The 22,370-nt window shown below is 40.0% G+C and overlaps 2 protein-coding genes across 2 annotated transcripts in view; both read left to right on the forward strand.

The window, feature by feature from the left end:
• Window positions 1-22,370, forward strand: part of LOC131031111 (uncharacterized) — a 125,450-nt gene that overhangs the window by 94,872 nt on the left and 8,208 nt on the right. The window lies entirely within an intron of this gene.
• LOC131031112 (uncharacterized) lies at window positions 6,699-8,649 on the forward strand. Its single transcript, XM_057962145.2, has 2 exons — window positions 6,699-8,368; window positions 8,486-8,649. Exon 1 carries the CDS (start codon window positions 6,705-6,707, stop codon window positions 7,419-7,421), a length of 717 nt encoding a protein of 238 aa, XP_057818128.2. The 5' UTR covers window positions 6,699-6,704; the 3' UTR covers window positions 7,422-8,368; window positions 8,486-8,649.

The raw sequence follows: 22,370 nt of genomic DNA on the forward strand, positions 1-22,370 counted from the left end.
CATCTATTTGTGAAGCATATCCTATTTTAGAATGAGACTCAACAATGGAGTAAGAAAACAATCCCATTTTAAGGAATCACACTAGGTGATTTAATTCCTTTTCCTAAGAGAAGAAAAGTTGTACAATACAAATGGATCTATTAGACCAAGTATGCTGCAGATGGTAGCATTGTTAAGTTCAAAGAAAGACTTGTGGCAAAAGGCTTCTCTCAAGTTCCAAGCATTGATTACTTTGAGATCTTTGCCTTCATTGCTAAAATGAACTCCATCAACTTGGCTCTTACCATTTTTGTTGTTTTGTCATTGGGATGTACTTCAGATGGATTCAAAGAGTGTTTTTCTTCATGGGATCTTTAAGAGGAAATACATACGGAGCAACTACAAGGACTTTCTCGTGATTCTTCTTTTGTATGTAGACTTTAGAAATCTCTCTATGGATTTAAACATACTCCCTAACCTTGTTATGCCAATATAGATTCCTTATTTCCACAAAATTCTCTTGTTGTCACTGAAATCCAATTCCTATATTGTGACGGGATGGTGCACTTCTTATCTTGGTTCTATATGTGATGATCATCACAAGTGCAGTTTCTCCTCTATTATTGGTTTAATGAAGTTGACTATATAGGATAGATTTACCGTGACTAATTTGGGTCTTTTGCACTGCCTTTTTTAATTAAGGTCACTTAGATTTTGAGATAAGTCTAATACAAACTAAGTATGCTCTTGATCTTCTTGCACCATTTCACATGGTTGATTGCAAACTTGCACCAACACCCCTTCTTTTTGAAGTCAAACTTAATGCTAAGTATTTATTTCTAGTGGTTGATGACATTTTATATTACCAATTTGTTGGCAGCATCATCAACTTGATTCACGCTTGTCTTGACACTTCTTATGCCTTTGGTTATTGGTATGGTTTCTCAGTTTATTCAAGAACTACAGGAACTTCATTGGAGAGCTACCGAATGGATATTGCTCTATGTTTAGGGCACACACAAATACAATATTCACTAAATAACAAGTAGAGATACAAATTTGGGATGATTTACAAATTCAGATGTGGCAAGCGATTTTGACAATTATAAGCCCATATCTGGTTATAATTTTCATCTTGGTTCTAGCCCCGTATGTTAATCTAGCAAGAAGAGGCATGCTATTGCTTTATTTTCATAGAGACTAAGTATTGGGGGACTGTTAATGTTGTGATGGACACCATTTGGTTTCAGTGGCTTCTTATTGAGTTTGGCATTCCCTTCCATTGACCTTCTGTAATTCATGTGTTAATCAGAGTGCCATCCAATCTCAAGGAATCTAGTCCACCATCACAAGACCAAACACATCGAGGCCCACATGCGTTACATCAAAGAGCATGTTTATGAGCAGGCCATCAATCTCTAATTTTGTCATACTTTGGAGTAAGTTGCAGATGTTTTCACCATTCCTTCTTAGGAAGCATGTTCATCTATGAGTTTTGATGGGTTCAAGAGGCTATTCCTTGGGAGGGGGCTACCTAGTCCCTCTCTTTTCTTCTTTTTGTTGTTGGGTCTATCTTTGTTTCTTTTGTGGGCGATTCTTTTTGTATATAGGCATTGACACTATCTTTCAGCTTTGGAATGGAAACAATTTGGACACACATTCCCTAAGTTATTCTTAAGGGGGGATGCTAGAGTAAAATAATGTTAAGCTTTATTAGGTAAGCTTAGCTTGGGTGAATAAATTCAACCTTAGTTTTAGTATGCACAAGTGAACTTTCAAGTGTGAACATTTTAACATGCAAGTGAATACATGCCTATTTTGGGTTTGCACTTAGTCGATCTAATTGGGGTGCACATCACTATTCTTGTGAAGGCTTAGATTTGTTCACACTAGCCTTCCTAGCCTGCCTGTACTGCTATAGATAGAGGCATTGCAATTGAGTCTTAGTAGTGAGCCTTGAAGACTTTTGTTAGGCTAATTTGAGGCATGTAGTCTGTTCTGGAAAACGCAATGATTGAATAGCCATTATCTTGATCATATCATATTTGAGTTAGTGTCATTCCTTCAACTCTTCTTTGATAAATAAGGTTATGATAATTAGTTCAGCAGAGTTTGTTCCTCACTTAGATGTTTTGGGAGTTATGCAACTTCCACCACATGATAGACACATGGGGCATGAAGAGGGAGAACATTTATATGCAAACTTTGACCAAGGGAGACCCATTAGGAATTACTTTAGACCAGCTATAAATGATGAACCGAATAGGACCAGATGCCCAAAGGGGCTAGGATTCAAGCATAATTGGACACAATCAAATTGGGCGCTAATAGAACCTTATGTCCACTATTATTTTGCATTTACCGAAACTGGAAGAAAAGAGAAGAGGAAGAGGAAGAGGAGGAGGAAGAGGAAGAGGAAGGTCGTTTTACAATCAGTAACAAAGAAAACTAGGTATATATGTTAAAATTAAACTTTTTTTTTCTCTTTGGAAATGCCAAACTGAAAGCTTCATGTTTTATTTTTCAGTTGTGAAATTTGAAGTTTGTTTTTTAATTCAATTGAATTTTTAACCACATTGAACTATTGGACAATGTTGTTTTAATTTTCTGTTCGTTCAATAAGTTGAAAAAAACAGATTTTTTTGTTGAATAGATTTTTAATGAGTGAATGAACGAACTTGTTTTTTTTTTAATTTTTTTTTTTGAATGTTAGAAAATGTTGTTTTTAGTTTGGATATCTTTGCATTGTGTTAAGGAAATGTTTTTTTTGGCACTTGCCCTAAGTTCTGTTTTTTTCCCTTAATAGTTTGGCTTAAAAAATATAGACAAAAAGGGTTAAATGTGTTGCAGTTTTGTTTTCTATAGTTGCCTGAAATGCTTTTCTTTTTTTGTTTGCAGTTCGACCAAAAAATGCAGTTTAAATAGGCTAAACATGCTGTGTTTTAGTACATTTTTTTTTTGAGTTCATATCATTGTTTTGTTTTTGTAGTGCCAGTTTGATTTATTATTACGAGGATTATGGGGTAATGAAATAAATAGGTAGTGCAAATTAGTAGGTTGGAGAAGGGGAAGAGGCAACCCAAAATTAAAAATTCAGTTGTGCGGTTTGCAAAGTTTGAATGCTCTTGTAAGATGTTGGCTTGATGAGACAAAGGACTATTTAACAAGAACAATCATTTGTGGCATTTTGTCATCAGTATTGGTATAACTAGAGCAAATACTTTAAGAAGGAAGTCAGTATTGGACAAGCAATATTTGGTCTCTTGGTTGGTAGGGCAGCATTACTAGGGTGAATGCATATTTTCTTATCATTAGGAAAGTGGTTGGGGTTTGTGAGAAACCCATGCTTGATTAGATGGCCTAATTTATCAAATTGTTTTAGGGGGATTTTCCCTATTCCATTTCTATCAACCTTTTCCTCGAGGACTTCCAAGTAGGTTTCCATTTCTAGTCTTGCCACAATTCCATCTTTTTAGGGGGGGTGGAGTGAAGCCTTGGGACCAACTTCCAATCCAATTATGGACATGTTCATTGCACATGATTGAGATAAGGCAAACAAGTCAATTGGCAAACTCTCCTTTGAATGGTATTCCATTTCATGTTGTTTGCTCTCCTTATCGTAGGCCATGTCTAAGGTAGCTAGAGCATGTATATTTAATATGCCTTTTGGGAAGATACATTCGAGATTCAACATCTTGGACAAAAATTAGTCCAAGGTGAATTTTTTTGGAGGAGATTAAGGCTACATGCATCTCTCATGACCATCCTATCATGGATGGGTCGATGAATATTAGACATCACTCACTAATCAATATTTTAGTTTCATGTAAGGATGGGTGTTATCTCCTTGGGGCAATTGTTTGTTTAAGAAAATGTAAGGATGTATATTTTCAATTCCATATATTGAGACATGGTTTTTTTAGGAAGTTAGTCTTTTTAATAGTGTAGGTGGTTTTGTTATGTGCATGCCATAAACAATGCATTCAAGTACATTGGGTCAAGATGGTTGTGGCATATATAATGAAGGTGGAGGCGCAAATCTTTATTTGCAACCACCACATCTCTTTGGAATTGTTGTGGTCTAGTGTTGTCAGATTATTCCCTCCCTTCACCTAGATGCATGTATGAGATCTGAGATATAGATGCAATAATCTTAGATATGACAGATAGCATATTTGAATGTATCCATATATGAGCCCATTTGGGTTGTAAGCAATATGTCTGCATATGGCACCCCACCATCTAGTGCCATATCTAATTTAGGGTTATGAAAAAGCAATAAAAAATTGCATAAAATATTTAACTTTAAAAAGAATTTGTTCACGCAGTTAAAATCATAGAAGCAATAGTTGGGAAAAAAACCCGATTACTCCCGATTAATCGGCAATCGGGACTGTTCCCGATCAATTCCCAAAAAATCGCAAAAAATCGTTGACCGATTTTTTTCCAGTTTAATCTCCAAAGAAACGCGATTAATCGCTGTGCAAAATCCTGCCATAAAAACTCACTGCGAAAACCCTAAAATGACTGCAAAAATCGATAAATAGCTGAAGTTGAAGCTGAAAGAAAGCAAATAGAAATCCGAAAGGAAGCAATTAGAAGGTTTTTTTTTGTCATGTGACAGGGCATTACCAGCGACTTCAAATTTTGAGGTATTTCTATTTACAATTTTATTTTGAGGTTGTACAAGATAAGTCCATGAAGGCCTCTTAAGGCAGTAAACAACTATTGTAATAGCTCATAAGATAGTTGATTGAGGAGGAGATCACTCACTGGTTCGGAATTTTCTCCCATTTGGGTTTCTCCAGGTCGATTGCTGTTGTTTTCTTCATGTACATGTGTTTTCTGTGCTCTCTAATTTGGTTATACAAGCTTCCTTTCCTATTATTTTCACCGGACAACACTGGAATATAGTAACTTTTTTTTTCTTTTGATATTTTGCATAAGGAACAGCAACTTAATCAATCAATATAGATTCAGGTTGATAGGAGTCATGCTGATGTGTTATGTAGTGGCCTATCCACACTAATTATGGATCATTTGATCAGATGTAATGACTCAACTTTCCATAGGTAAACTTGTCCCTGTGAAAATTTCAAGAATGGGCGAATTCATAGGTGATAGTTTCAGTCCTTGCCAAATGTATCATTTTATTAAAGGTATCCCTAAAAGAACCACCCTAATATCTTGTGGGGTCCAATCACTCTTTCGTGTCACTCTTGATTGGTTTCTATGCCTTTGTTATCAATGTGCTGTATTATCTCTCTTTTCTTCAAGGTGTTAGATTTTGATGTGTAGTGCCAATTTCGCATGCAAGGAATTGATCTTTGTGCTGTACATATGATGAAATATTTTTATAGATTGCAACTCGTCCATTTTTCATCAGTCTATCCTTCCCAACGGTCTAACATTTCCAAAACCAACTAGACTCAATCTCATCTTAGACTATAAGTCAATAACTGAGTATGATTAGAACTATTTTTCATTTCACAATTTCACTCAGATAGTTTTAAAGACAACTGAGAAGGAAGGAAACACTATTTTATTTAATGATCTTGATATGAAGCACCAAGGACACAGTTGATATATTTCATGCTAACAGCAAGAACTCACATGTAATTGTCAAGTTATTGTTAGGTCTTTTGTTTTTCTCTGCTCTTTTTCTGACCTGGTATTACAGAACAGATTTCTTCCTACCACTCTTAAATACTAAAATATTTTATGTTAGCTTTTTCAAAATGGTGATGATTGTTTCTGGGGATTTTCTTATATAGAGAAATCATTTTCATTTTCATTTACAGGTCAGCTCTTATTATATTACATCATACATTGTATATTAATTAGATACTTGTTTTTAGGAAAGCAATCATTATGAGGCTGTAACACCTTGTATTCTCCTATTTTCTTATAAATATTGTTTTACATTTAATTTATTTTTTCTTCAGTGAAATAAGATATTTCTGTGTATAGTTTCAGGATTATGTATATTCAGTTTGCAAGTATAATAAGTATGACAAATTCAACTACCATTTCTTATATATTTAGTCATATCTAATGCGCCATTATTGATTACAAAAGCCCTTTGATGTTCTCTGTCTTCACTAAACATGGCCTCTATAGACTTACTATCTCTGGGTAATGTTGCTATTGTGACTGTCAAAGCTTTAAGATTGTCCTAGGACTGTATACTGACCACTCTTATCATAGGTTTTGGCTGTTTCTTTTGTCAACATATCACCTCCATGTTCCCATGATCCCAATATAGAACTCTTCACAGATCACCTTAAGAGTAGACACTTTGAGCCCCTTTCATCATTGCTTTCAATTTTTCTTTGATATGGGACTGCACTAGGCTATCAGTTGCTCTTTAGCTTTCACCGCTTTTGTGACTTTACTCCTTTATGTAAAAGTCATTATACCTTACTGCCTTTATCTAAGACTACTGCTCTATGGGGTATTGTATCTTTGCTTTGGGATTGCATCATTGAAGATGTGATTAAACATAATTTCTGATTAGAACATCTCACGTCTGGCATAATGCTGATTAGAACATAATTTCTGATTTAGAGAACCTCCAATCTAATTTAGAGAACCTCACATGTGAAATATAATTTTTAATTTAATTAGGTTTTCTAAACATAGTAATCTTATGAACATACAACTGAAACATTTAAATGCTAAAAGACTGAACTAAAATGTTTTTGCAGAACTAATTCTTGATCACAATGCCAAGTCAAAAAGACTTTGCGTGGACACATTGCACAACAATTCCTGGTAGCACGAAGATCAAGTGCAATTGGTGTCTAGAAGAGATCAGTGGTGGAATTTATTGTTTCAAATGGCATTTGTCCAAAGAACGAGGAAATAACACCGTGATATGCAAAGCATGCCCTCTAGATGTCTCATATCAGGCAAAGCAATCTCTTGACGGGATTGTTGAGAGTAAGGCCAAAAAGGCAAGAATTGGGGTTGAACTAGGTTCTATTTTTGTAGATCCCAGGACGAACCATTTGGGTGAGGAGGATGGCGAAGATGGGTCAACACCTAATTCTATAGCACGTGGACCAAACACAGGTGGAGGAAACATTAATACTTTCTTCCAACCTCATACTACACTAGGATCACAAACCACTTTGGAGAGTACAGGATGGAGGAAAACTGTCACTGAACAAGCAAAGAAGGCAATTGGTAATTTTTGGTATTCCTCTCACATGGCATTCCATGCTTCCAGAAATCCATATTGGCAACCCATGGTAGATGCTATTGCAGCCGTAGGACCTAGGTTTCAAGCCCCATCTTGTGAGTCATTGAGGGTTGGTATGCTGAAAGATGCAGTAGAGGATATTCAAGGTGTTGTTAAACAACATCGGTTACAGTGGGCTAGAATTGGTTGCAGTATCATGTCAGATGGTTGGACAGATAGAAAGAACCAAACTCATTAACTTCCTTGTCTCTTGTGAGATTGGCACTGTTTTTCTGAAATCTGTGGATGCATCTAATATGATGAAATCCACAAATGCATTGTTTGAGATGTATGACGTGGTAGTTACGGATGTAGGGCCACAAAATGTGGTTCAATTTATCACAGACAATGCTGCTACTTGTGTTGCTGCAGGGAGACTTCTGACAGATAAATACCCTTCCATGTTTTTTACACCTTGTGCAACACGTTACCTTGATCTAACCCTAGAAGACATTGGAAGAATTGAATGGGTTAAGGCGGCATTTCAGAAGGCTCACAAGGTTACCAAATTTGTTTATAATCACACGAGGGTTTTGGCTATAATGCGCTCTTTCATAGGAGGCAAGGAGCTAGTTTGACCAGGGGTGACAAGATTTGCAACATATTTCCTTGCATTACAAACATTATGTGAACAGAAAGGTAATTTGAGGCAAATGTTTGTTTCAGCTGAGTGGATGGAGTTTGGCTTCATAACTCAAGCAAATGGCATAGCAGTGGTAGAGTATATGTATTCTACCACCTTTTGGGAATCAATTGAGCAGATTGTAGAATTTTCAGAGTGGATGGGGAAAACCCCCCATGGGATATGTGTATGAGGCCATGGATAGGGCCAAGGAGGTGATAAAGAGTAAGCTGGAAAATAATAGGGATAGGTATATGCCATTGTGGGACATAATTGATAGGAGATGGGATGGATAGATGCACACTCCTCTCCATGCTGCAGGATACTTGCTCAATCCTTTGTTATTCTGTAATATTGACTTCATGGAAATTGATGCTGAGATACATGGCTTCTTCAAGTGCATGGAAAAAATGTTTCCTGACTTGAAAAAATTTGATGCGGCTACGATAGAGTTGGAAGTGTACAAGCATTCAAAGGGTTTTCTCTCTTCTAGGGCTGCTATACAAAGCAGAAAGACCATTCAGGTAGACTCTATAAGCTTTAGACAATCTCTTTATTTTGCCAACATGCTCATTAAGTTTGTTAAGATTATAAGATATTCTTAGTCTTACAATATCATCTCCATATAATGTGTTTTTCAGCTGCATGGTGGGCTTCTTTTGGAGACGAAATACCAAATTTAAGGTGGATGGCAGTGCACATTTTGAGCCAACCATGCAGCTCATCAGCTTGTGAGCGTAATTGGAGTGTTTTTGAACATGTACATTCCAAGAAACGCAACCGCCTATCACAATGACGGATGAATGACTTGGTATTTGCTCATCATAACCTCTGTTTGAAGATAAGGAAAGCTCAAGCTGAGAATATTCATATATAGCTGCAGTTTTTGAAATTGTATTCACTATTCATTGTGTTTTTCACTTGTAAGGCAAACACTAATTTCTACATGGGGAATATTAGGAACTATTGAGGATGGCTTGCCAATTGACCTCGATGAGATATATCTAGAGTGTGAGTTGATTGTTGCTGATGATGCTGATAATGATGATGATGTTGTTGATGATGATTATGTTGTTGCTGATCGTTCACTTGAGATTGAAGATTTTGATATCATGAGGCAAGCCAACTTTGGTCCTCAATGGGTTGAACGAATTAGGACAGGCTATCACTCGGGATCTTCATCATCAGGGCCTCCTGCCCTCTAGCATGTCAATGCCTACATTTGATATTTTGGAATTTTGTACTTAGTTTACAAGTTGAATTTGTTCAAAGTCACAAACTATATTGTAATTGACATTTTGACATCTATCACCATCTAGATATTATTTATGGTGTAGAATATTTTGTGCAACGTAATTAGTGATATGAATATAAACAACGAAAATCTATTTCCTGCAATTCATGTGTTCAATTGTCTATTTTATTTGCCTACAATATCTCTATGCTATGGAAATGCCCTAAAATATCAAAAAAAAGTAGTTTTTGATTTGTTTTTCTGCAATTTTTTTACTTTTTTTTGTAAATTTGATTTTTTTCCGATTTTTTTCCTGATTTTTTGAAAAAATCTTATACTTTTGTTTTGCCGATTAATTCCCCAAACGATTATTGCTTCCTTGGTTAAAATCACTAATGACACAAATATAATATAACAAAGTAAATATCATAAACTACAAATTTAAAACTAAAATATATATGATTAAATATTTTCAGTTTAAAGTTCTATGCCATTTGACACAAATGATTTGAGTATGTATATTTTATAATTGTTGTATTACGTATATTTAATAATTGTTTTATTTAATTTTATTGTATTATGGGGTCTTCAAAATTTGCTGTAATTGTATTTGGTACCATTTTTGTTTCCATGCAATTATGTTTTTATTCCTTTTGAGGGAATAATCCCTCAAACTAATTGAGACCTGATTTGCGTCTGATTATGTTTTTGGAAAGGATGCTTGAGTTGCAAGAGACTGCAACTTCATGACACAAGAGTGGACTAGGTGTGTGGGGGTCCAAGAGTCAAGACAAAATAGTGGAGAGAGTGAAGGAGGTTGTGGTTAGTGATGTGTTCTGGTGAGATGTGAATTACCTCAAATCTAGTTGAAGATCACCATTGGTGAGAGATATCCCACCTTAGAGATACTGTGGGCATATTTAGCCCATTACTTAGTCAAGGTGGGATAAGCTGAAGACCCCTTTACACATGGTTGCATATACAATGAATGCAAAATGGTATGTGAGAAGGCTGGGTAGAGTTGTCCTAATTAATGATGAGGAGGTGAAGGAGGGCATCATGAAGTTCTTCAAGAAAATGTTCTAGATGGAGCTTCAAAAATTAGAACAATGGATGATCATCAAACTGATTGAACTTGCTGGCTTTAAGAGTTCAACATGGATAGACAGGATCGCTTTGGCATAGGAGAGGCCAGATGGCTAATGGTGACCATACAACTCACTTAGGACTGTTGCATCCCCTCTTGTAGGTTCTAGTTCCTAAGCCATTGAGAGGAATTGTTGAACATATAGTTTCATCAACTTTGTTAAGTGGAATGAATTTACCTTTAGAGTAGTAGGGAAGCTTGTTATTATACACAAAGCCTTCTATCTCTTTGATCACAAGACATCTTAATATATAGAGAGCTTAACGACATGGTGGGATATAGAGCCCAAGGAGTCATTGCATATTGATGATAAGCATCATGTGTTGTCAATTGGGGTCCTATTGTGTGAGGTAGTTGAGTCCAATAGTTCTAGGAATGAGCAGTTTCCTAGATATCTATTGGACAATGTTTCTGATTTTTGAGCTTGTTAGCCAATGTACCTGTGTAGTATACATAATGCCGAAATTCTATTTAGAGTATCTCTTAGATCTTATCAGTCACGACTTGTCAGATGCAACATTGATTGAACCATTTATGAGACATCGAAATATAAATCATGCTTCATATTTTGATTATTAGATGGATAATGATGCAACATTGATTGAACCATTTATGAGACATCGAAATATAAATCATGCTTCATATTTTGATTATTAGATGGATAATGGAATCAATTGCATATTATTACACATTCAACATAACGTATCTAGTATCTTTTAAAATTTCAGTTTCTCTTATTTTGTTTCATTTATTTTTAGTTCAAAAATATAAATAATAAATTATATATATCACTTTGATTGCTGTCTCCCTGCTATCCCCAAAATTTAGTAAAAGACTTGCAGTCTCCAAAACTCTCTCCCCCTGATCCCTGAACTTAGAGAAACTCTGGAAAAATTGTTAAAGCTTCTGAGTTATCCTGGCAGCCTGGTGTCCTCAACAATGCAAGGTTCAGTATAGACCTAGAAATGCCTCTCCCAGATAGTATCCTTCAAAAAATGGGGGGTGATTGAATGAGTGCAATTGATTATATTTTAAACATTTCATTTTGATGTTGACCATGCGAACATGGCCATATTACCATTATAGAAGCAAAAATGGAGAATAAAACATGATTAACCATGTTTAATCGGCACCCAATGCCTGGACCATGCTGGGGCTAAATTGACATGGCTTTGACCTGGTAAAACTTGGTCAAATCCAAGGTTTCTTGAAAATGCGTGGGTTATTGAATTAACTAACAGCAATAACTTATAATTTTCCATATTTTTTCCTGTAACTGTTGTCATTTTATGACACCCTTGGTCCATCAATGAGAATCGATCAGAGATATGTTCCATGGACCAGTGCTGCCCAGTTGATCAAGGAGAAAAGCAGTGAAATCATGGTTTGAAGTGTTGCCTTGTTGGAAGTTCCTTGGCCCTCTCTTTCTCTTCCCGGAATTCTGGAACCTCGAGGTTCCGAGTTTTTTTGCCTTAGCCTCTTTCTTTCCTGCTTCGGAACTTCGGAACCTGGAGGTTCCGAAGTTCCTTTTTCTTCAACCTCGGAACTCCGGAACCCCCAAGTTCTGAAGTTCCTTGTTCTTCAACCCCGAAACTCTGGAACCCCCAGGTTCCCAAGTTCCTACCCCGGAACTCTGGATCCCCCAGGTTCCCAAGTTCCTTGTCTTTCAACCCCGGAGCTCTGGAACCCCTAGGTTCCCAAGTTCCTTGTCTTTCAACCCCGAAACTCCGGAACCCCTAGGTTCCGAAGTTCCTTGTTCTTCAACCCCGGAACTGTGTAACCCCTAGGTTCCCAAGTTCCTCGTCCTTCTAGCCCAGAACTTCGGAACCCCCAGGTTTCGAAGTTCCTTCCCCAACTACGGTGACTTCGGTCTCCGAAGTTCCCCAACTACGGTGGTCCCGGTCTCCGAAGTTCCCCAACTACGGTGACCCCGGTCTCCGAAGTTCCCCAACTACGGTGACCCCGGTCTTCGAAGTTCCCCAACTACGATGACCATGGTCACCGTAGTACGGTGACCCAGGTCTCCGAAGTTCCCCTTCTCTCTTTAACCCTTTCCCTCTCTATCTCGGAACTTCGGAACCCTGAGGTTTCGAAGTTCCTTTGAGCAGTTCCCCGGAACTCCAGAACCCCGAGGTTCCGAAGTTCCTTCCCCTTTTGCCTTCTCTCCCTAGTTCCTTCGGAACTCCAGAACCCTGAGGTTCCGAAGTTCCTTGCTCCTTCCCTTGTCTTCCTCACTTCGGGAGTCCGAACTTCCAAAGTCTCCGGGCTTCCTTCCGACTGGCGACACTTCCAAATGGCGTGATCGACACTCAAGGCTTTAAATGCTCCGATAGTTTTGGTGACTTATGCACTTTGTTTTGTGGAGCCACGAGGGTGCATTAAATGTTTTGTTAGGGTTTCCATCAAGAGAGGTACGGGGCCATGCTTGATGACTTGTGTCATGACTGTCATGCCTGACTTTGGAAGGTTAGTCAATCCACCTTCTCAGGATTGCCCTTTGTGGGTATGGCTAGGTTGCTTGCATGTACAAGTCAAGTGCATGCACTTCCCTGCACTTCTAGACTGACATGTAGGGGTCATGATCACCCTTGTGACCATTTTCTATATAATGGCTTTTAAGCTTCATTGTAAAGGGTTCCCTCCCTGCTGCCTTGAGCTTCCTTATGCTCTTCTCTTCTCTTGAAGACTTGTATTTTTGCATTTCTGCAATTGTAAGATTGGCTTTTGGCCTTATGATTAATTGAAAATCGCCATTCTTGCCTCTTTTCAACTAATGTATGTTGTGTATGCTTTCTTACCTCCATCATAGGTGTATGTCTTGCAGCCTTTTCTCTTCACATATGCTGTGTCAACTTGTTTTCTAAGTGTGACTTGTGGGAATCCTTCTCCCTTCTTGGCATTCAGTGAATTCTAACCTTCATATATGCATTGGGGTCACTCATACAATTGAAAAGTTGTGCATCTTCAGGGTGTTTCAGTTAATTACTTGTGTCATTTCGGTAGGGGGAGGAACAACCTCTTCTTGGTGCATCACCTCCTTTTATTTCAAGCATTCTCTCTTCCCTTTACCTCTGCAATTTGTTTAGGTAGACTTAGGAATTAGTGCTGCATCTGGAGTGTGAAGGAAGCCGGCCTTCTTCTGAAGATTCAACCCCCTCGCGCAAGGTCCCACACTTTGGGGTTGTTTCCATGTTTCACAAGGTTGCTGAGTTGATAGCTTAGCAAGGGTGCAAGCTTTTGTGATAACAATTTTTGGCACGCCCGGTGGGACTTATTCAATTCACATGCTAAGGATTTAGTGCCATTCTTAGTCTCTTGGCCTTTTGAGGCAGTCATCTCTCAAGCACTTGGCGACTCTGCTCAAGGACCAGTTCGTGCTCACACAAAGTTCATAACTCTGAGACCCCGGAACCCCCAGGTTCCTAGGTCAACGCAACTCTGCTAATCCCGGAAGCCCGAAACCCCCAGGTTCCGAAGTCAGTGAAGGCATCTTACTTCGGAACCCCGAAACCCCCAGGTTTTGAGGTGCTTAGACCTGGACCCCCAGAACTCCCAGGTTTCGAAACCCCGAACTTCCTCACTCAGAACGTCTGAGCTCCCGAGGTGCCGAAGCAGTCATACTCCGCAACTTTGGACCTCCGAACTTCCGAGGTCGGTTGCGGATTTCATGCCCAGAATTCATACAAGGGTGTCTTCTAGAGGCAGTTTTCAATTCATAGAGCTTCCATCTGCAGGCTCTAGAAGGAGGAGAGGCAGATCTTCATTATCATTAGTCAGGGGTGTCGAGGTTGTAAACACTCCATCTCCCAGGTCTCATTCTACTCCTCCATTTACAAGACCATTGCTATCAAGGGCTCCTACCACTCATATCAATAGACCATTGTTTCACATGGCAAGAAATCAAGTCTTTGTTACCTTCAATGGGGGGAGTCCCCTTGTTTTGACTCAATGGAATGACATACCAGTGGCTGCGTTGAAGAGTATACCATACTTCATGGGTGAAACAACTACTACACCCATTGAGCACATTCAAGACATTGCAAACATTTGCTCCGTCCACAATATCACTCAGGATGATGTTGCTGTCAGACTTTAAGCCACATCTTTGAAAGGCAAAGCCTTGTAGTGGTATAGAGGGTTGCCCTCTAGTTCCATTCACAATTGGGATGAATTGGGGGAGAGATTGTGCAACCATTTCGAAGACAAAAGTGATCACCTATCACTTGTGGAACAATTAACTACAATCAAGAGGGCACCCCACGAGTTCATGGGAGACTTCAACTTCAGATTCCATAAGACATGGAATAGGATTCCTGCTCTAGTGAAGCCATCTCCAAATCATGCATTCTTGTATTATCTTAGAGCTCTCAACAACGATATAGCTGTCATGATCCAATCAATGGGTGGAGCCTCTCTACCGGGTGCAAACGACATAGCCACAAGAGCAGAAAATTGTTTGATCCAGGCTGGGAAGATAGCTCCAAGGCCTCCAATGCCTCTCTTCCTAGAAGCTCCCACTCAACAACCCACCTTGGCTCCTATCCCCATGGCTCCCGCAGGACAATCATCCACGCCATCTACATCCTCCAATGAGCTCCATGAGGTCAAGGCTCTACTACAAAACTTTGGCAATGAGCTGGTGGCACTAAAAAGACAACAGAATCAGTATAACAGACCCTACCAAGCACAAAGTCAGAATTATCAGCAAAACATGCCACCCTTTCAAGGGCAAAACCAATGGAGCAATGCCAGGCCTTTGAATAGTGTGAACCCCACAAACACAAGCAACTCAAAGGCGATAGTTCCAATGCTAAATAACCTCGCCCAAGAGCAAGATTGGTGTCAACCATGCAATCAGCCACACAACCAAGGTATATGCCAAAGTGGAGGGTTTGTCCAAACTTTAGTAGTGCAAGATGAGCCGACCACCTCTGGACAACAATATGACCCAAATCAGCCTAGTGTTGGCCCCTAGGCTCACTTACAAGGGGATTCTACCTTTGTCAATTGGCAGGAGGCAGAATTCCGTGGTTTGAACCAAACAAATGGCGAGTCCATGCTGCAGTATACAAGGTCAAAGAAGAGAGCCATGGAGACTGCCTCACCTTCAACATCAACCCAAGCTCCAACACCTAATGTAGCCGCCCATGATACAAGCCAAAGTACCATGCAAGGGAACAAGAGGCAGGAGGAGGCCCAAGTCGTCCAAAGAGCAAAGGCAGACCTTGTAGCCTCAAAGGGTCCTCTAAAACCAGCTGGTGTCCCTTTCAACATAGTTGATCAAATGAAGAAGGCCAACCTCAACGTCACTATGTGGGAGGCCCTTCAGTCCCATATCAAAGGGATTTGCTTAAGGAGGCACTGAAGGAAGTCAATCAGTCAGGTGAGGAGGCAGTAGTCAAAGAAAAGGCAGTCTCCACCAGCTTGGTGCAACCCAAGGAGGAAGAAGATTCAAGCAAGATCAGCAAGCCTCCCCCCTTCTATCTCTCCTTAATCATAGGAGACAACTTGGTTCACAACTGCATGATAGATTCAGGAGCTAGTAGCTCAGTCATGCCTAAGAAGGTAGCTGATCTTCTTGGCATAGAATATGAACCCATGACCAAAGGGGTGGTCCAGTTAGATGGCACTTCTATTAAGACAGTAGGGGTGGTAAAAAATTTGAAGTTAACCTTGCATGCATGCCCTGGTTGCACTGTCTTGCAAGACATATCAATTATCGACCTCCCTGCCTTCTTTGCCATCTGCCTGTCTAGAGACTTCATAGCTAAGATAGGTGGGTACCTGTCTTTTGATTGGTCCCATATGCTATTCGAACAAGGTATGGTACCAAGGTTACCATAAGGGCAGAGCCCATTGCCCAAAACCACATTGAGCCCTACACCCCTAGCCCTATAAACATGAATTGCACTTTGCATGAAGAGGGGGAGGAGTGTGCTGTCCGTGAGCCTGCTACTATCGTGCAAGAGGTTCCTGATTGCTTGCTGGACGAATGGGCCAATGCTTTTCAGTTTGATCCATTAGCTGAGACTGAAGAGACTGGGCTTGGCACCTATTGTATCCATGAAGAGGATACTCCTATCCCTAACCTCATCAAAACACAAGGAGATTCAAAGAGGTTATGGAGCATGTTTTTTGATGGTTCAAGAAACAAGAATGGTGCAGGTGCCGGTGCCGGTGTGATGCTTGTTTCTCTTGAGCAGGAGAAGTATTTCTTCTCTTTTAGGCTTCAATTTGGTTGCACTAACAATGTCGCTGAGTATGAAGCCTTGATCCAAGGTCTCCAACTTGCACAAAGCAGAAAGATCAGATCGCTGCAAGTATTTGGAGATAGTGAGTTGGTTGTTAATCACATCCGAGCCCAAAGCGTAGCAAAGAACAACCTACTCAAATCATACAAACACAGGGTTTGGGATTTGATTGAAGGATTTGAGGCCTTCAATATCCAGAACATTCCTAGAGGTCAGAACAAGCATGCTGATAGGCTTGCAGCGGTTGGTGCTCAGTTCAACATACCAGCGCATGTTGCATGATAGAAAGAGCAACACATCAGACTTGTTGTGAGGCCTGCTGTCCCGGACAATCAAGTGAATTGGCAAGTGTTTGAAAGCGATCAACAAATCGTCAACTTCTTGCAAAATGAAGCAGAGTTTTCTGCCAAAAATCAGTCTAGGCTGCAAGACCAGTATGGAGATCAAATCATGCAGCTCAACTCCAGCAAGTTGCCAAAAGGTCTAGTTACCTTGGAAGGCATTTTCAACTCAGATGATCAGTTGAAGAAGAGGATGAACTTGGCTGCAAAGAGGGGTGATTACAACCTAGTTGTTGTTGCTGAGGGTAGGTCCCTGAACTTGGGGAAGGTGTGTTCCTCAACCGAGCAGGAGGTCTTTGTTAAGCTCTGCCAAGAGTATGACAACATAGTTGCTTGGACCTATGAAGACTTGAAGGGTTTTGACCCTAGCTTAGCCCAGCATACCATAGAACTAAACCCAGATGCAAAGCCAGTTAGGCAAAAACAAAGGCCAATAAATCTCAAAATTGAGCCACTAATGAGGAAGGAGTTGACCAAGCTCATAGAAGCCAATATCATCTTCCCTATCAAGCACTCCTCCTGGGTGGCCAACCTTGTCCCTGTAAGGAAGAAGAATGGGGAGATCAGACTATGTGTAGACTTTAGGGATCTCAATAGAGCCTCCCTCAAGGATCACTATCCCTTTCCCTCTATGGAGCAGATTCTCCAAAAGGTCAGTGGCTCGGAAAGATTTTCATTCTTGGATGGATATTCAGGCTACAATTAGATCTTGGTCCAAGAATCCGAGCAATACAAGACTACATTTACTACTAAATGGGGTACCTATGCTTATTGTAAAATGCCCTTTGGGCTAACAAATGCAGGTGCCACATTCCAGAGAGCGATGGACATGGCTTTCAAGGGTGTATTGGCAAAGTTTGTGCTTGTATACCTTGATGACATAACTGTTTATTCGAAGCATGCAGCTGACCATCTTGGTCATCTTGAGCAGGTGTTCATGAAATGCAGGGAGTATGGTGTGTCCTTGAACCCTAGCAAGTGTGTATTTTCTACTGATCAAGGAAGATTGCTAGGACACATCGTATCCAAGGAGGGTTTGACCATTGATCCAGAGAGAGTGGAGGCTATTCTTTCTCTTCCACTCCCCAGTCACAAGAAAGGATTGCAAAGTTTCCTTGGTAGGATCAACTTTGTGAGGAGGTTCATTCCCAACCTTGCCACTTGTTGTGACCATTTCACACATCGCCCCATTAAAAAGGGGACCCCCTTTTTTCGCTTTTGTTTTGCCTGTTCTTCTCTCTGCTTTTAGGTTTTTGAGTGAGTGGTCTGTCTGGGATAGGGCTAAACCTTAGGGGTTTCTTTTGGACATTATTCAAGCTGAGTCCAGTCAAATTTTGAAAGTTATTTAGCGTCCTCCTGAGGATTGAGATTGTTGAAATAAGGTAAGCTTGCTAGGGGAGTCCGATAGGTCTCAGGTTAGGTCTAATCAGGGTTTTTTGGGGTAAGCTCCAAAATTTTGTCTAAGTGTTAGCATTTTGGAGGTGAAATTGTGTGTCCTTGCCTAGGTAAATTTTGATTAGATTTTGGAGGCAAGATGATGCCTAAAACAGAGAAATCGCCCCTGTCCTTCACTGGAGGCCCAGGGCGAATTTCATTCTAAGTGCAATTTCTTATTTTGCGAGGGCTTGCTAACTGGTTCCTGGCCTTGAAAATGACCTAACTTTGCCTTGTGAAATGATTGGAGCTTAAATTTTGAATATTTTAGCCAGAAAGGGTGAAATCGCTCCTGTCCCTTGCTCAGGGACCAGGGCGAAAATGTTATTCTATGCATATTTGTCACTGACTTTTCTATTTTGTTTTGTGCAGGGTCTCTAGGAGAGATGAATGGACGTAGTTATGATGCTTTTGAAGGTTTGAAGACATGAAAATGATGGGTTTTGAAGGTTAAAGAGAAGTTCGCTCCTGTCCCTCACTGAAGGTTCGGAGCTTGATTTTCAAATTTACACTATTCCTGCAGGATCAAAGTAATTTTATGATTTGAAGAGATCAAGGAGGGCATGTTTTGTCCATTGATAATAATTTGAGTGGTCCACAAAGGAGGAAATCAACCCAAGTGACAAAAGGCGCTCCTGTCCCTCACTGAAGGACCATGGCATTTTTTCAAGATTCTCCTCTTTGTTTGAGATTTTGAGGCAAGGCCTGACTTGGATGGGAGGGAGAAATGATGTTCTATACCTTAGATGTGATTGGGAGTCTAAAGAACAAGGAAATATACCTAGAAGACAAAAGGCGCTCTTGTCCCTCTCCAAGGGTCCAGAGCGATTTTCTAAAAGTGCAATTTTCTTGCAAAGACAAGGCGAGTTTTGTGATTAAAATGAATGGAAGAAGGCATGTTTAGCCCGTTGAAGATAATTTGGAAGGCTAACAAGGGACGGATAAGCTTAAAAGTGAAAAGTCGCTCCTGTCCCTCTCCAAGGGACCAAGGCGAAAAACCTAATAGCTAGCCTTTCTCTCCAAGTTTGGACAAACCTAAGCCAACGCGCAAGTTTGAAAGGATGTTTAAAATGCCTTGAGGTGGAATTGAGATACAAGATTTGCAAATTTTGATGACAATATGGAAAAGCGCTCCTGTCCCTCACTGAAGGACCAGGGCGAAATTTCCAAGTATGCCCATTTACTTTACATTTCAAGATGATATTTTTGTTTCCAAGATTCAAGAGGGAGTGAAGTGTGATGTTCTACGCCTTGAGGGTAATTTGAAGATTGAAGCGATCAAGAGGTTGCACAAGGACTCAAAAGCGCTCCTGTCCCTCACTGAAGGACCAGGGCGATTTTTACAAAATCAACAACTTCCCTCCAAGACTAGGCTTAGGCAAGGTTGTGCAAGATGAGAGATGTCTTCTAAAACATGGTGAACAAGGATTTGCCTCCAAAACTTGGTAATCCTAGGCTAAAATGCAAAAGTTGCTCCTGTCCTTCACTGGAGGACCAGGGCGAAAATCTTTGGAGCACCTATTTTGCCTTGCAAAAACAAGTTAAACATGCATAGAATGGAGGAAAGAGATCATTACTTACTCTGCATTGAGAGTTGGCAATTAAAAGATGAAGGATTGAGGACAAAAGTGAAAGTTCGCTCTTGTCCCCCTCCAAGGGACCAGGGTGAAAATGTCCTAATACACTTTCCTCCTAGAGATCAAATGAATTAAACTCGAGACTCCAATTAAAATGCCATTTTTAAAGCCTAGATGAAGTTTTGAATGTGGGAAATAAGGAATGCAAGGCCTAAATTAAAAGTTCGCTCCTGTCCCTCTCCAAGGGACCAGGGCGAAGTTAGTGGCATTCAGTTTTTTTTTACCATAATTGGGCATTAACATCCTCCAAATCGCTTTAGATGCCAAAATTACCAACTTCGAAATATTTGAAAGAATTAATTAAATTGGCATTTAATAAAGAACATGGTGGCATTTAATAAATTAATTTTGAGCCTTAGAAAATCGAATTTTTATTATAAAGGCATTTAAAATTAATTTTTGTGAAATTAAAATAAAAAATGGAGCGCTTGAGGTATTATTTTTATTTATTTTATCAAGTCGGCCTCTTCTTTTTGCAACTTTATTTATTTTTTAGGCCTATTTTGCCAAGTCGGCCTATGGGAGACAAAGTGGTGAGCCCCCTATATAATAGGGGTGTTTTGATCGAGTTTAATCAATCATTCACTCATTACTTCAAGTGCGAATTTGGAGATCAGGAGGAAGGTGTGAAAGCTGGTCTATTTGGAGCGAATTTATCTTAAGTATTGAAGACTAGAGGTGGTGGAGTTGATGCTTGTGAAGACTAAAGGAGGCGCATTTTTGCTAAAGGGAGTTTTGATCCACATTTTGCCTAGCGAATTCTCCTATTTTTGCATCATTTCTTAGAGTTAATTCTCAAGAGGAGGTATGGCGAAATCACCTTGACATCATTGTTGAAGATTTGAATTTGGCGATTTGTTTTGAAAATTCTAAGTCTGATGTGGTTAATTAGGAAATGATAACTCAAGATTTATCATGAAGTTTCCTAATTAAAATCTTAAATCTTCTTTTCTACTCTATATTTCTATGTTGCAAAATATACTACTCATTATGAAATGTTGTGTAGGTGTCAAGATGGCAACTCCAAAGGCAGGAGCATCCACTAGTCGTCCAACTCTCATGAAGGAAGATCAGAGGAACGAGGAATTGGAGACCAAGATCGTGTCCAAGTGGAGCAATATTGGAGATACCAACTTGGGAAACTTCAGTGTCAAGAAGTTTTGAGAACTCCCTTACATTGGAAAGCCATCACCTGTCGCAAAGAGAATAATTGAAAGTGGCATCATCAAGGCGGCCGGTTTCCCTCCAGCGGTCCAGTGTCATGAGCTGATGATCGAATGTGCCCGCCATTATGATTCACAATCAAGATCAATCGTATCCAAAGAAGGGAACACTTTGGCTTACCTTTCAAAGGAGGCTATAAGTGAAGCTCTCCATCTTCCAGAGCATAAAGATATGATTTACAAAAGCCTAGAAGGAGCCAGGTCAATGTATGAAGATGATCCAGACACTTGCTTGGGCATCATCAATAAGAATTGGTTACTCAAAAGTCGTCCTCGCTTGAGCAAGATTCCCAACACACCACATAGGATCGACTTCCAGGAGGAATACAGAGATTTGATAACTTTGCTCAATCGAGTTACAGGGGCCCCTCAAGCCTTCTACTTTGAGAAGTGGATGTTCTACTTTATCCAAGTGATAGTTCAAGGGAAGGGAACGATTCATTGGGCTAGAATTATTAGCCATTGCCTGGACGTGCAGTTAAGAAGACTAAAGCCTACCAAGTCGTTCCACATGGGCTCATATGTCATATATGCCTTGATTAGGAGTTTCGAATATGCAGGACTACCTCATAGAGGAGTGATCGAAAGAGGACCCGGAGAGGTGAGAGTTTGTGACTCTTATGTTCATTTGCATCATCCACTTGGAAGTGACTACAAGTTAGTCAATGATACCTTCACGATGAACATCACTAGGATATTGCAAGGCGGGATTCACAATCGACTATCTCCGGATGCACAAGAACTTGTAAAGAGGTATGGTGCTTGGTTCATCCAGTTTCAAAAGTTTACTTATATCAAAGTTCATGGGTGTCCTTCACCTCCCTATATGTTGCCGAGGTATCCGACAGACAGGATAGTGCTACTTGAGGTGACTAGGCAGCTGGCAGCTTATGCGAAGGCATTCAGACACAGGCATGGAAGTGGAATTCCCGTGCCCATCATATTGGGGAATTCAGTTGAGGTATGTCCTAATGCTCTAGCCTTGGATGATGCAGAGAGGGAGTTGGCCTTATATTCATTCACGTTCTTTGCCTTGAGGGAGAATTTTGATCCTTACGGGTATATGGAAGAGACAGCTAGTAGGAAGTACAAGCACGAATTTCAGGTAGAGGACTTTTGGATGAATCTCTCAAGTGATTTAGAAGTGAAAAGAAAGATGCATTCCAGATTACCTTTAGATTTCATCAGGAAATGCAAAGTTTACAGAGTGGCCGATCAAGCTCAGGACAGTGGCAGACATCTCTAGTCATCCTATGATA

Source organism: Cryptomeria japonica, chromosome 7, assembly GCF_030272615.1.
Source record: "Cryptomeria japonica chromosome 7, Sugi_1.0, whole genome shotgun sequence".
Lineage (NCBI taxonomy): Eukaryota > Viridiplantae > Streptophyta > Pinopsida > Cupressales > Cupressaceae > Cryptomeria > Cryptomeria japonica.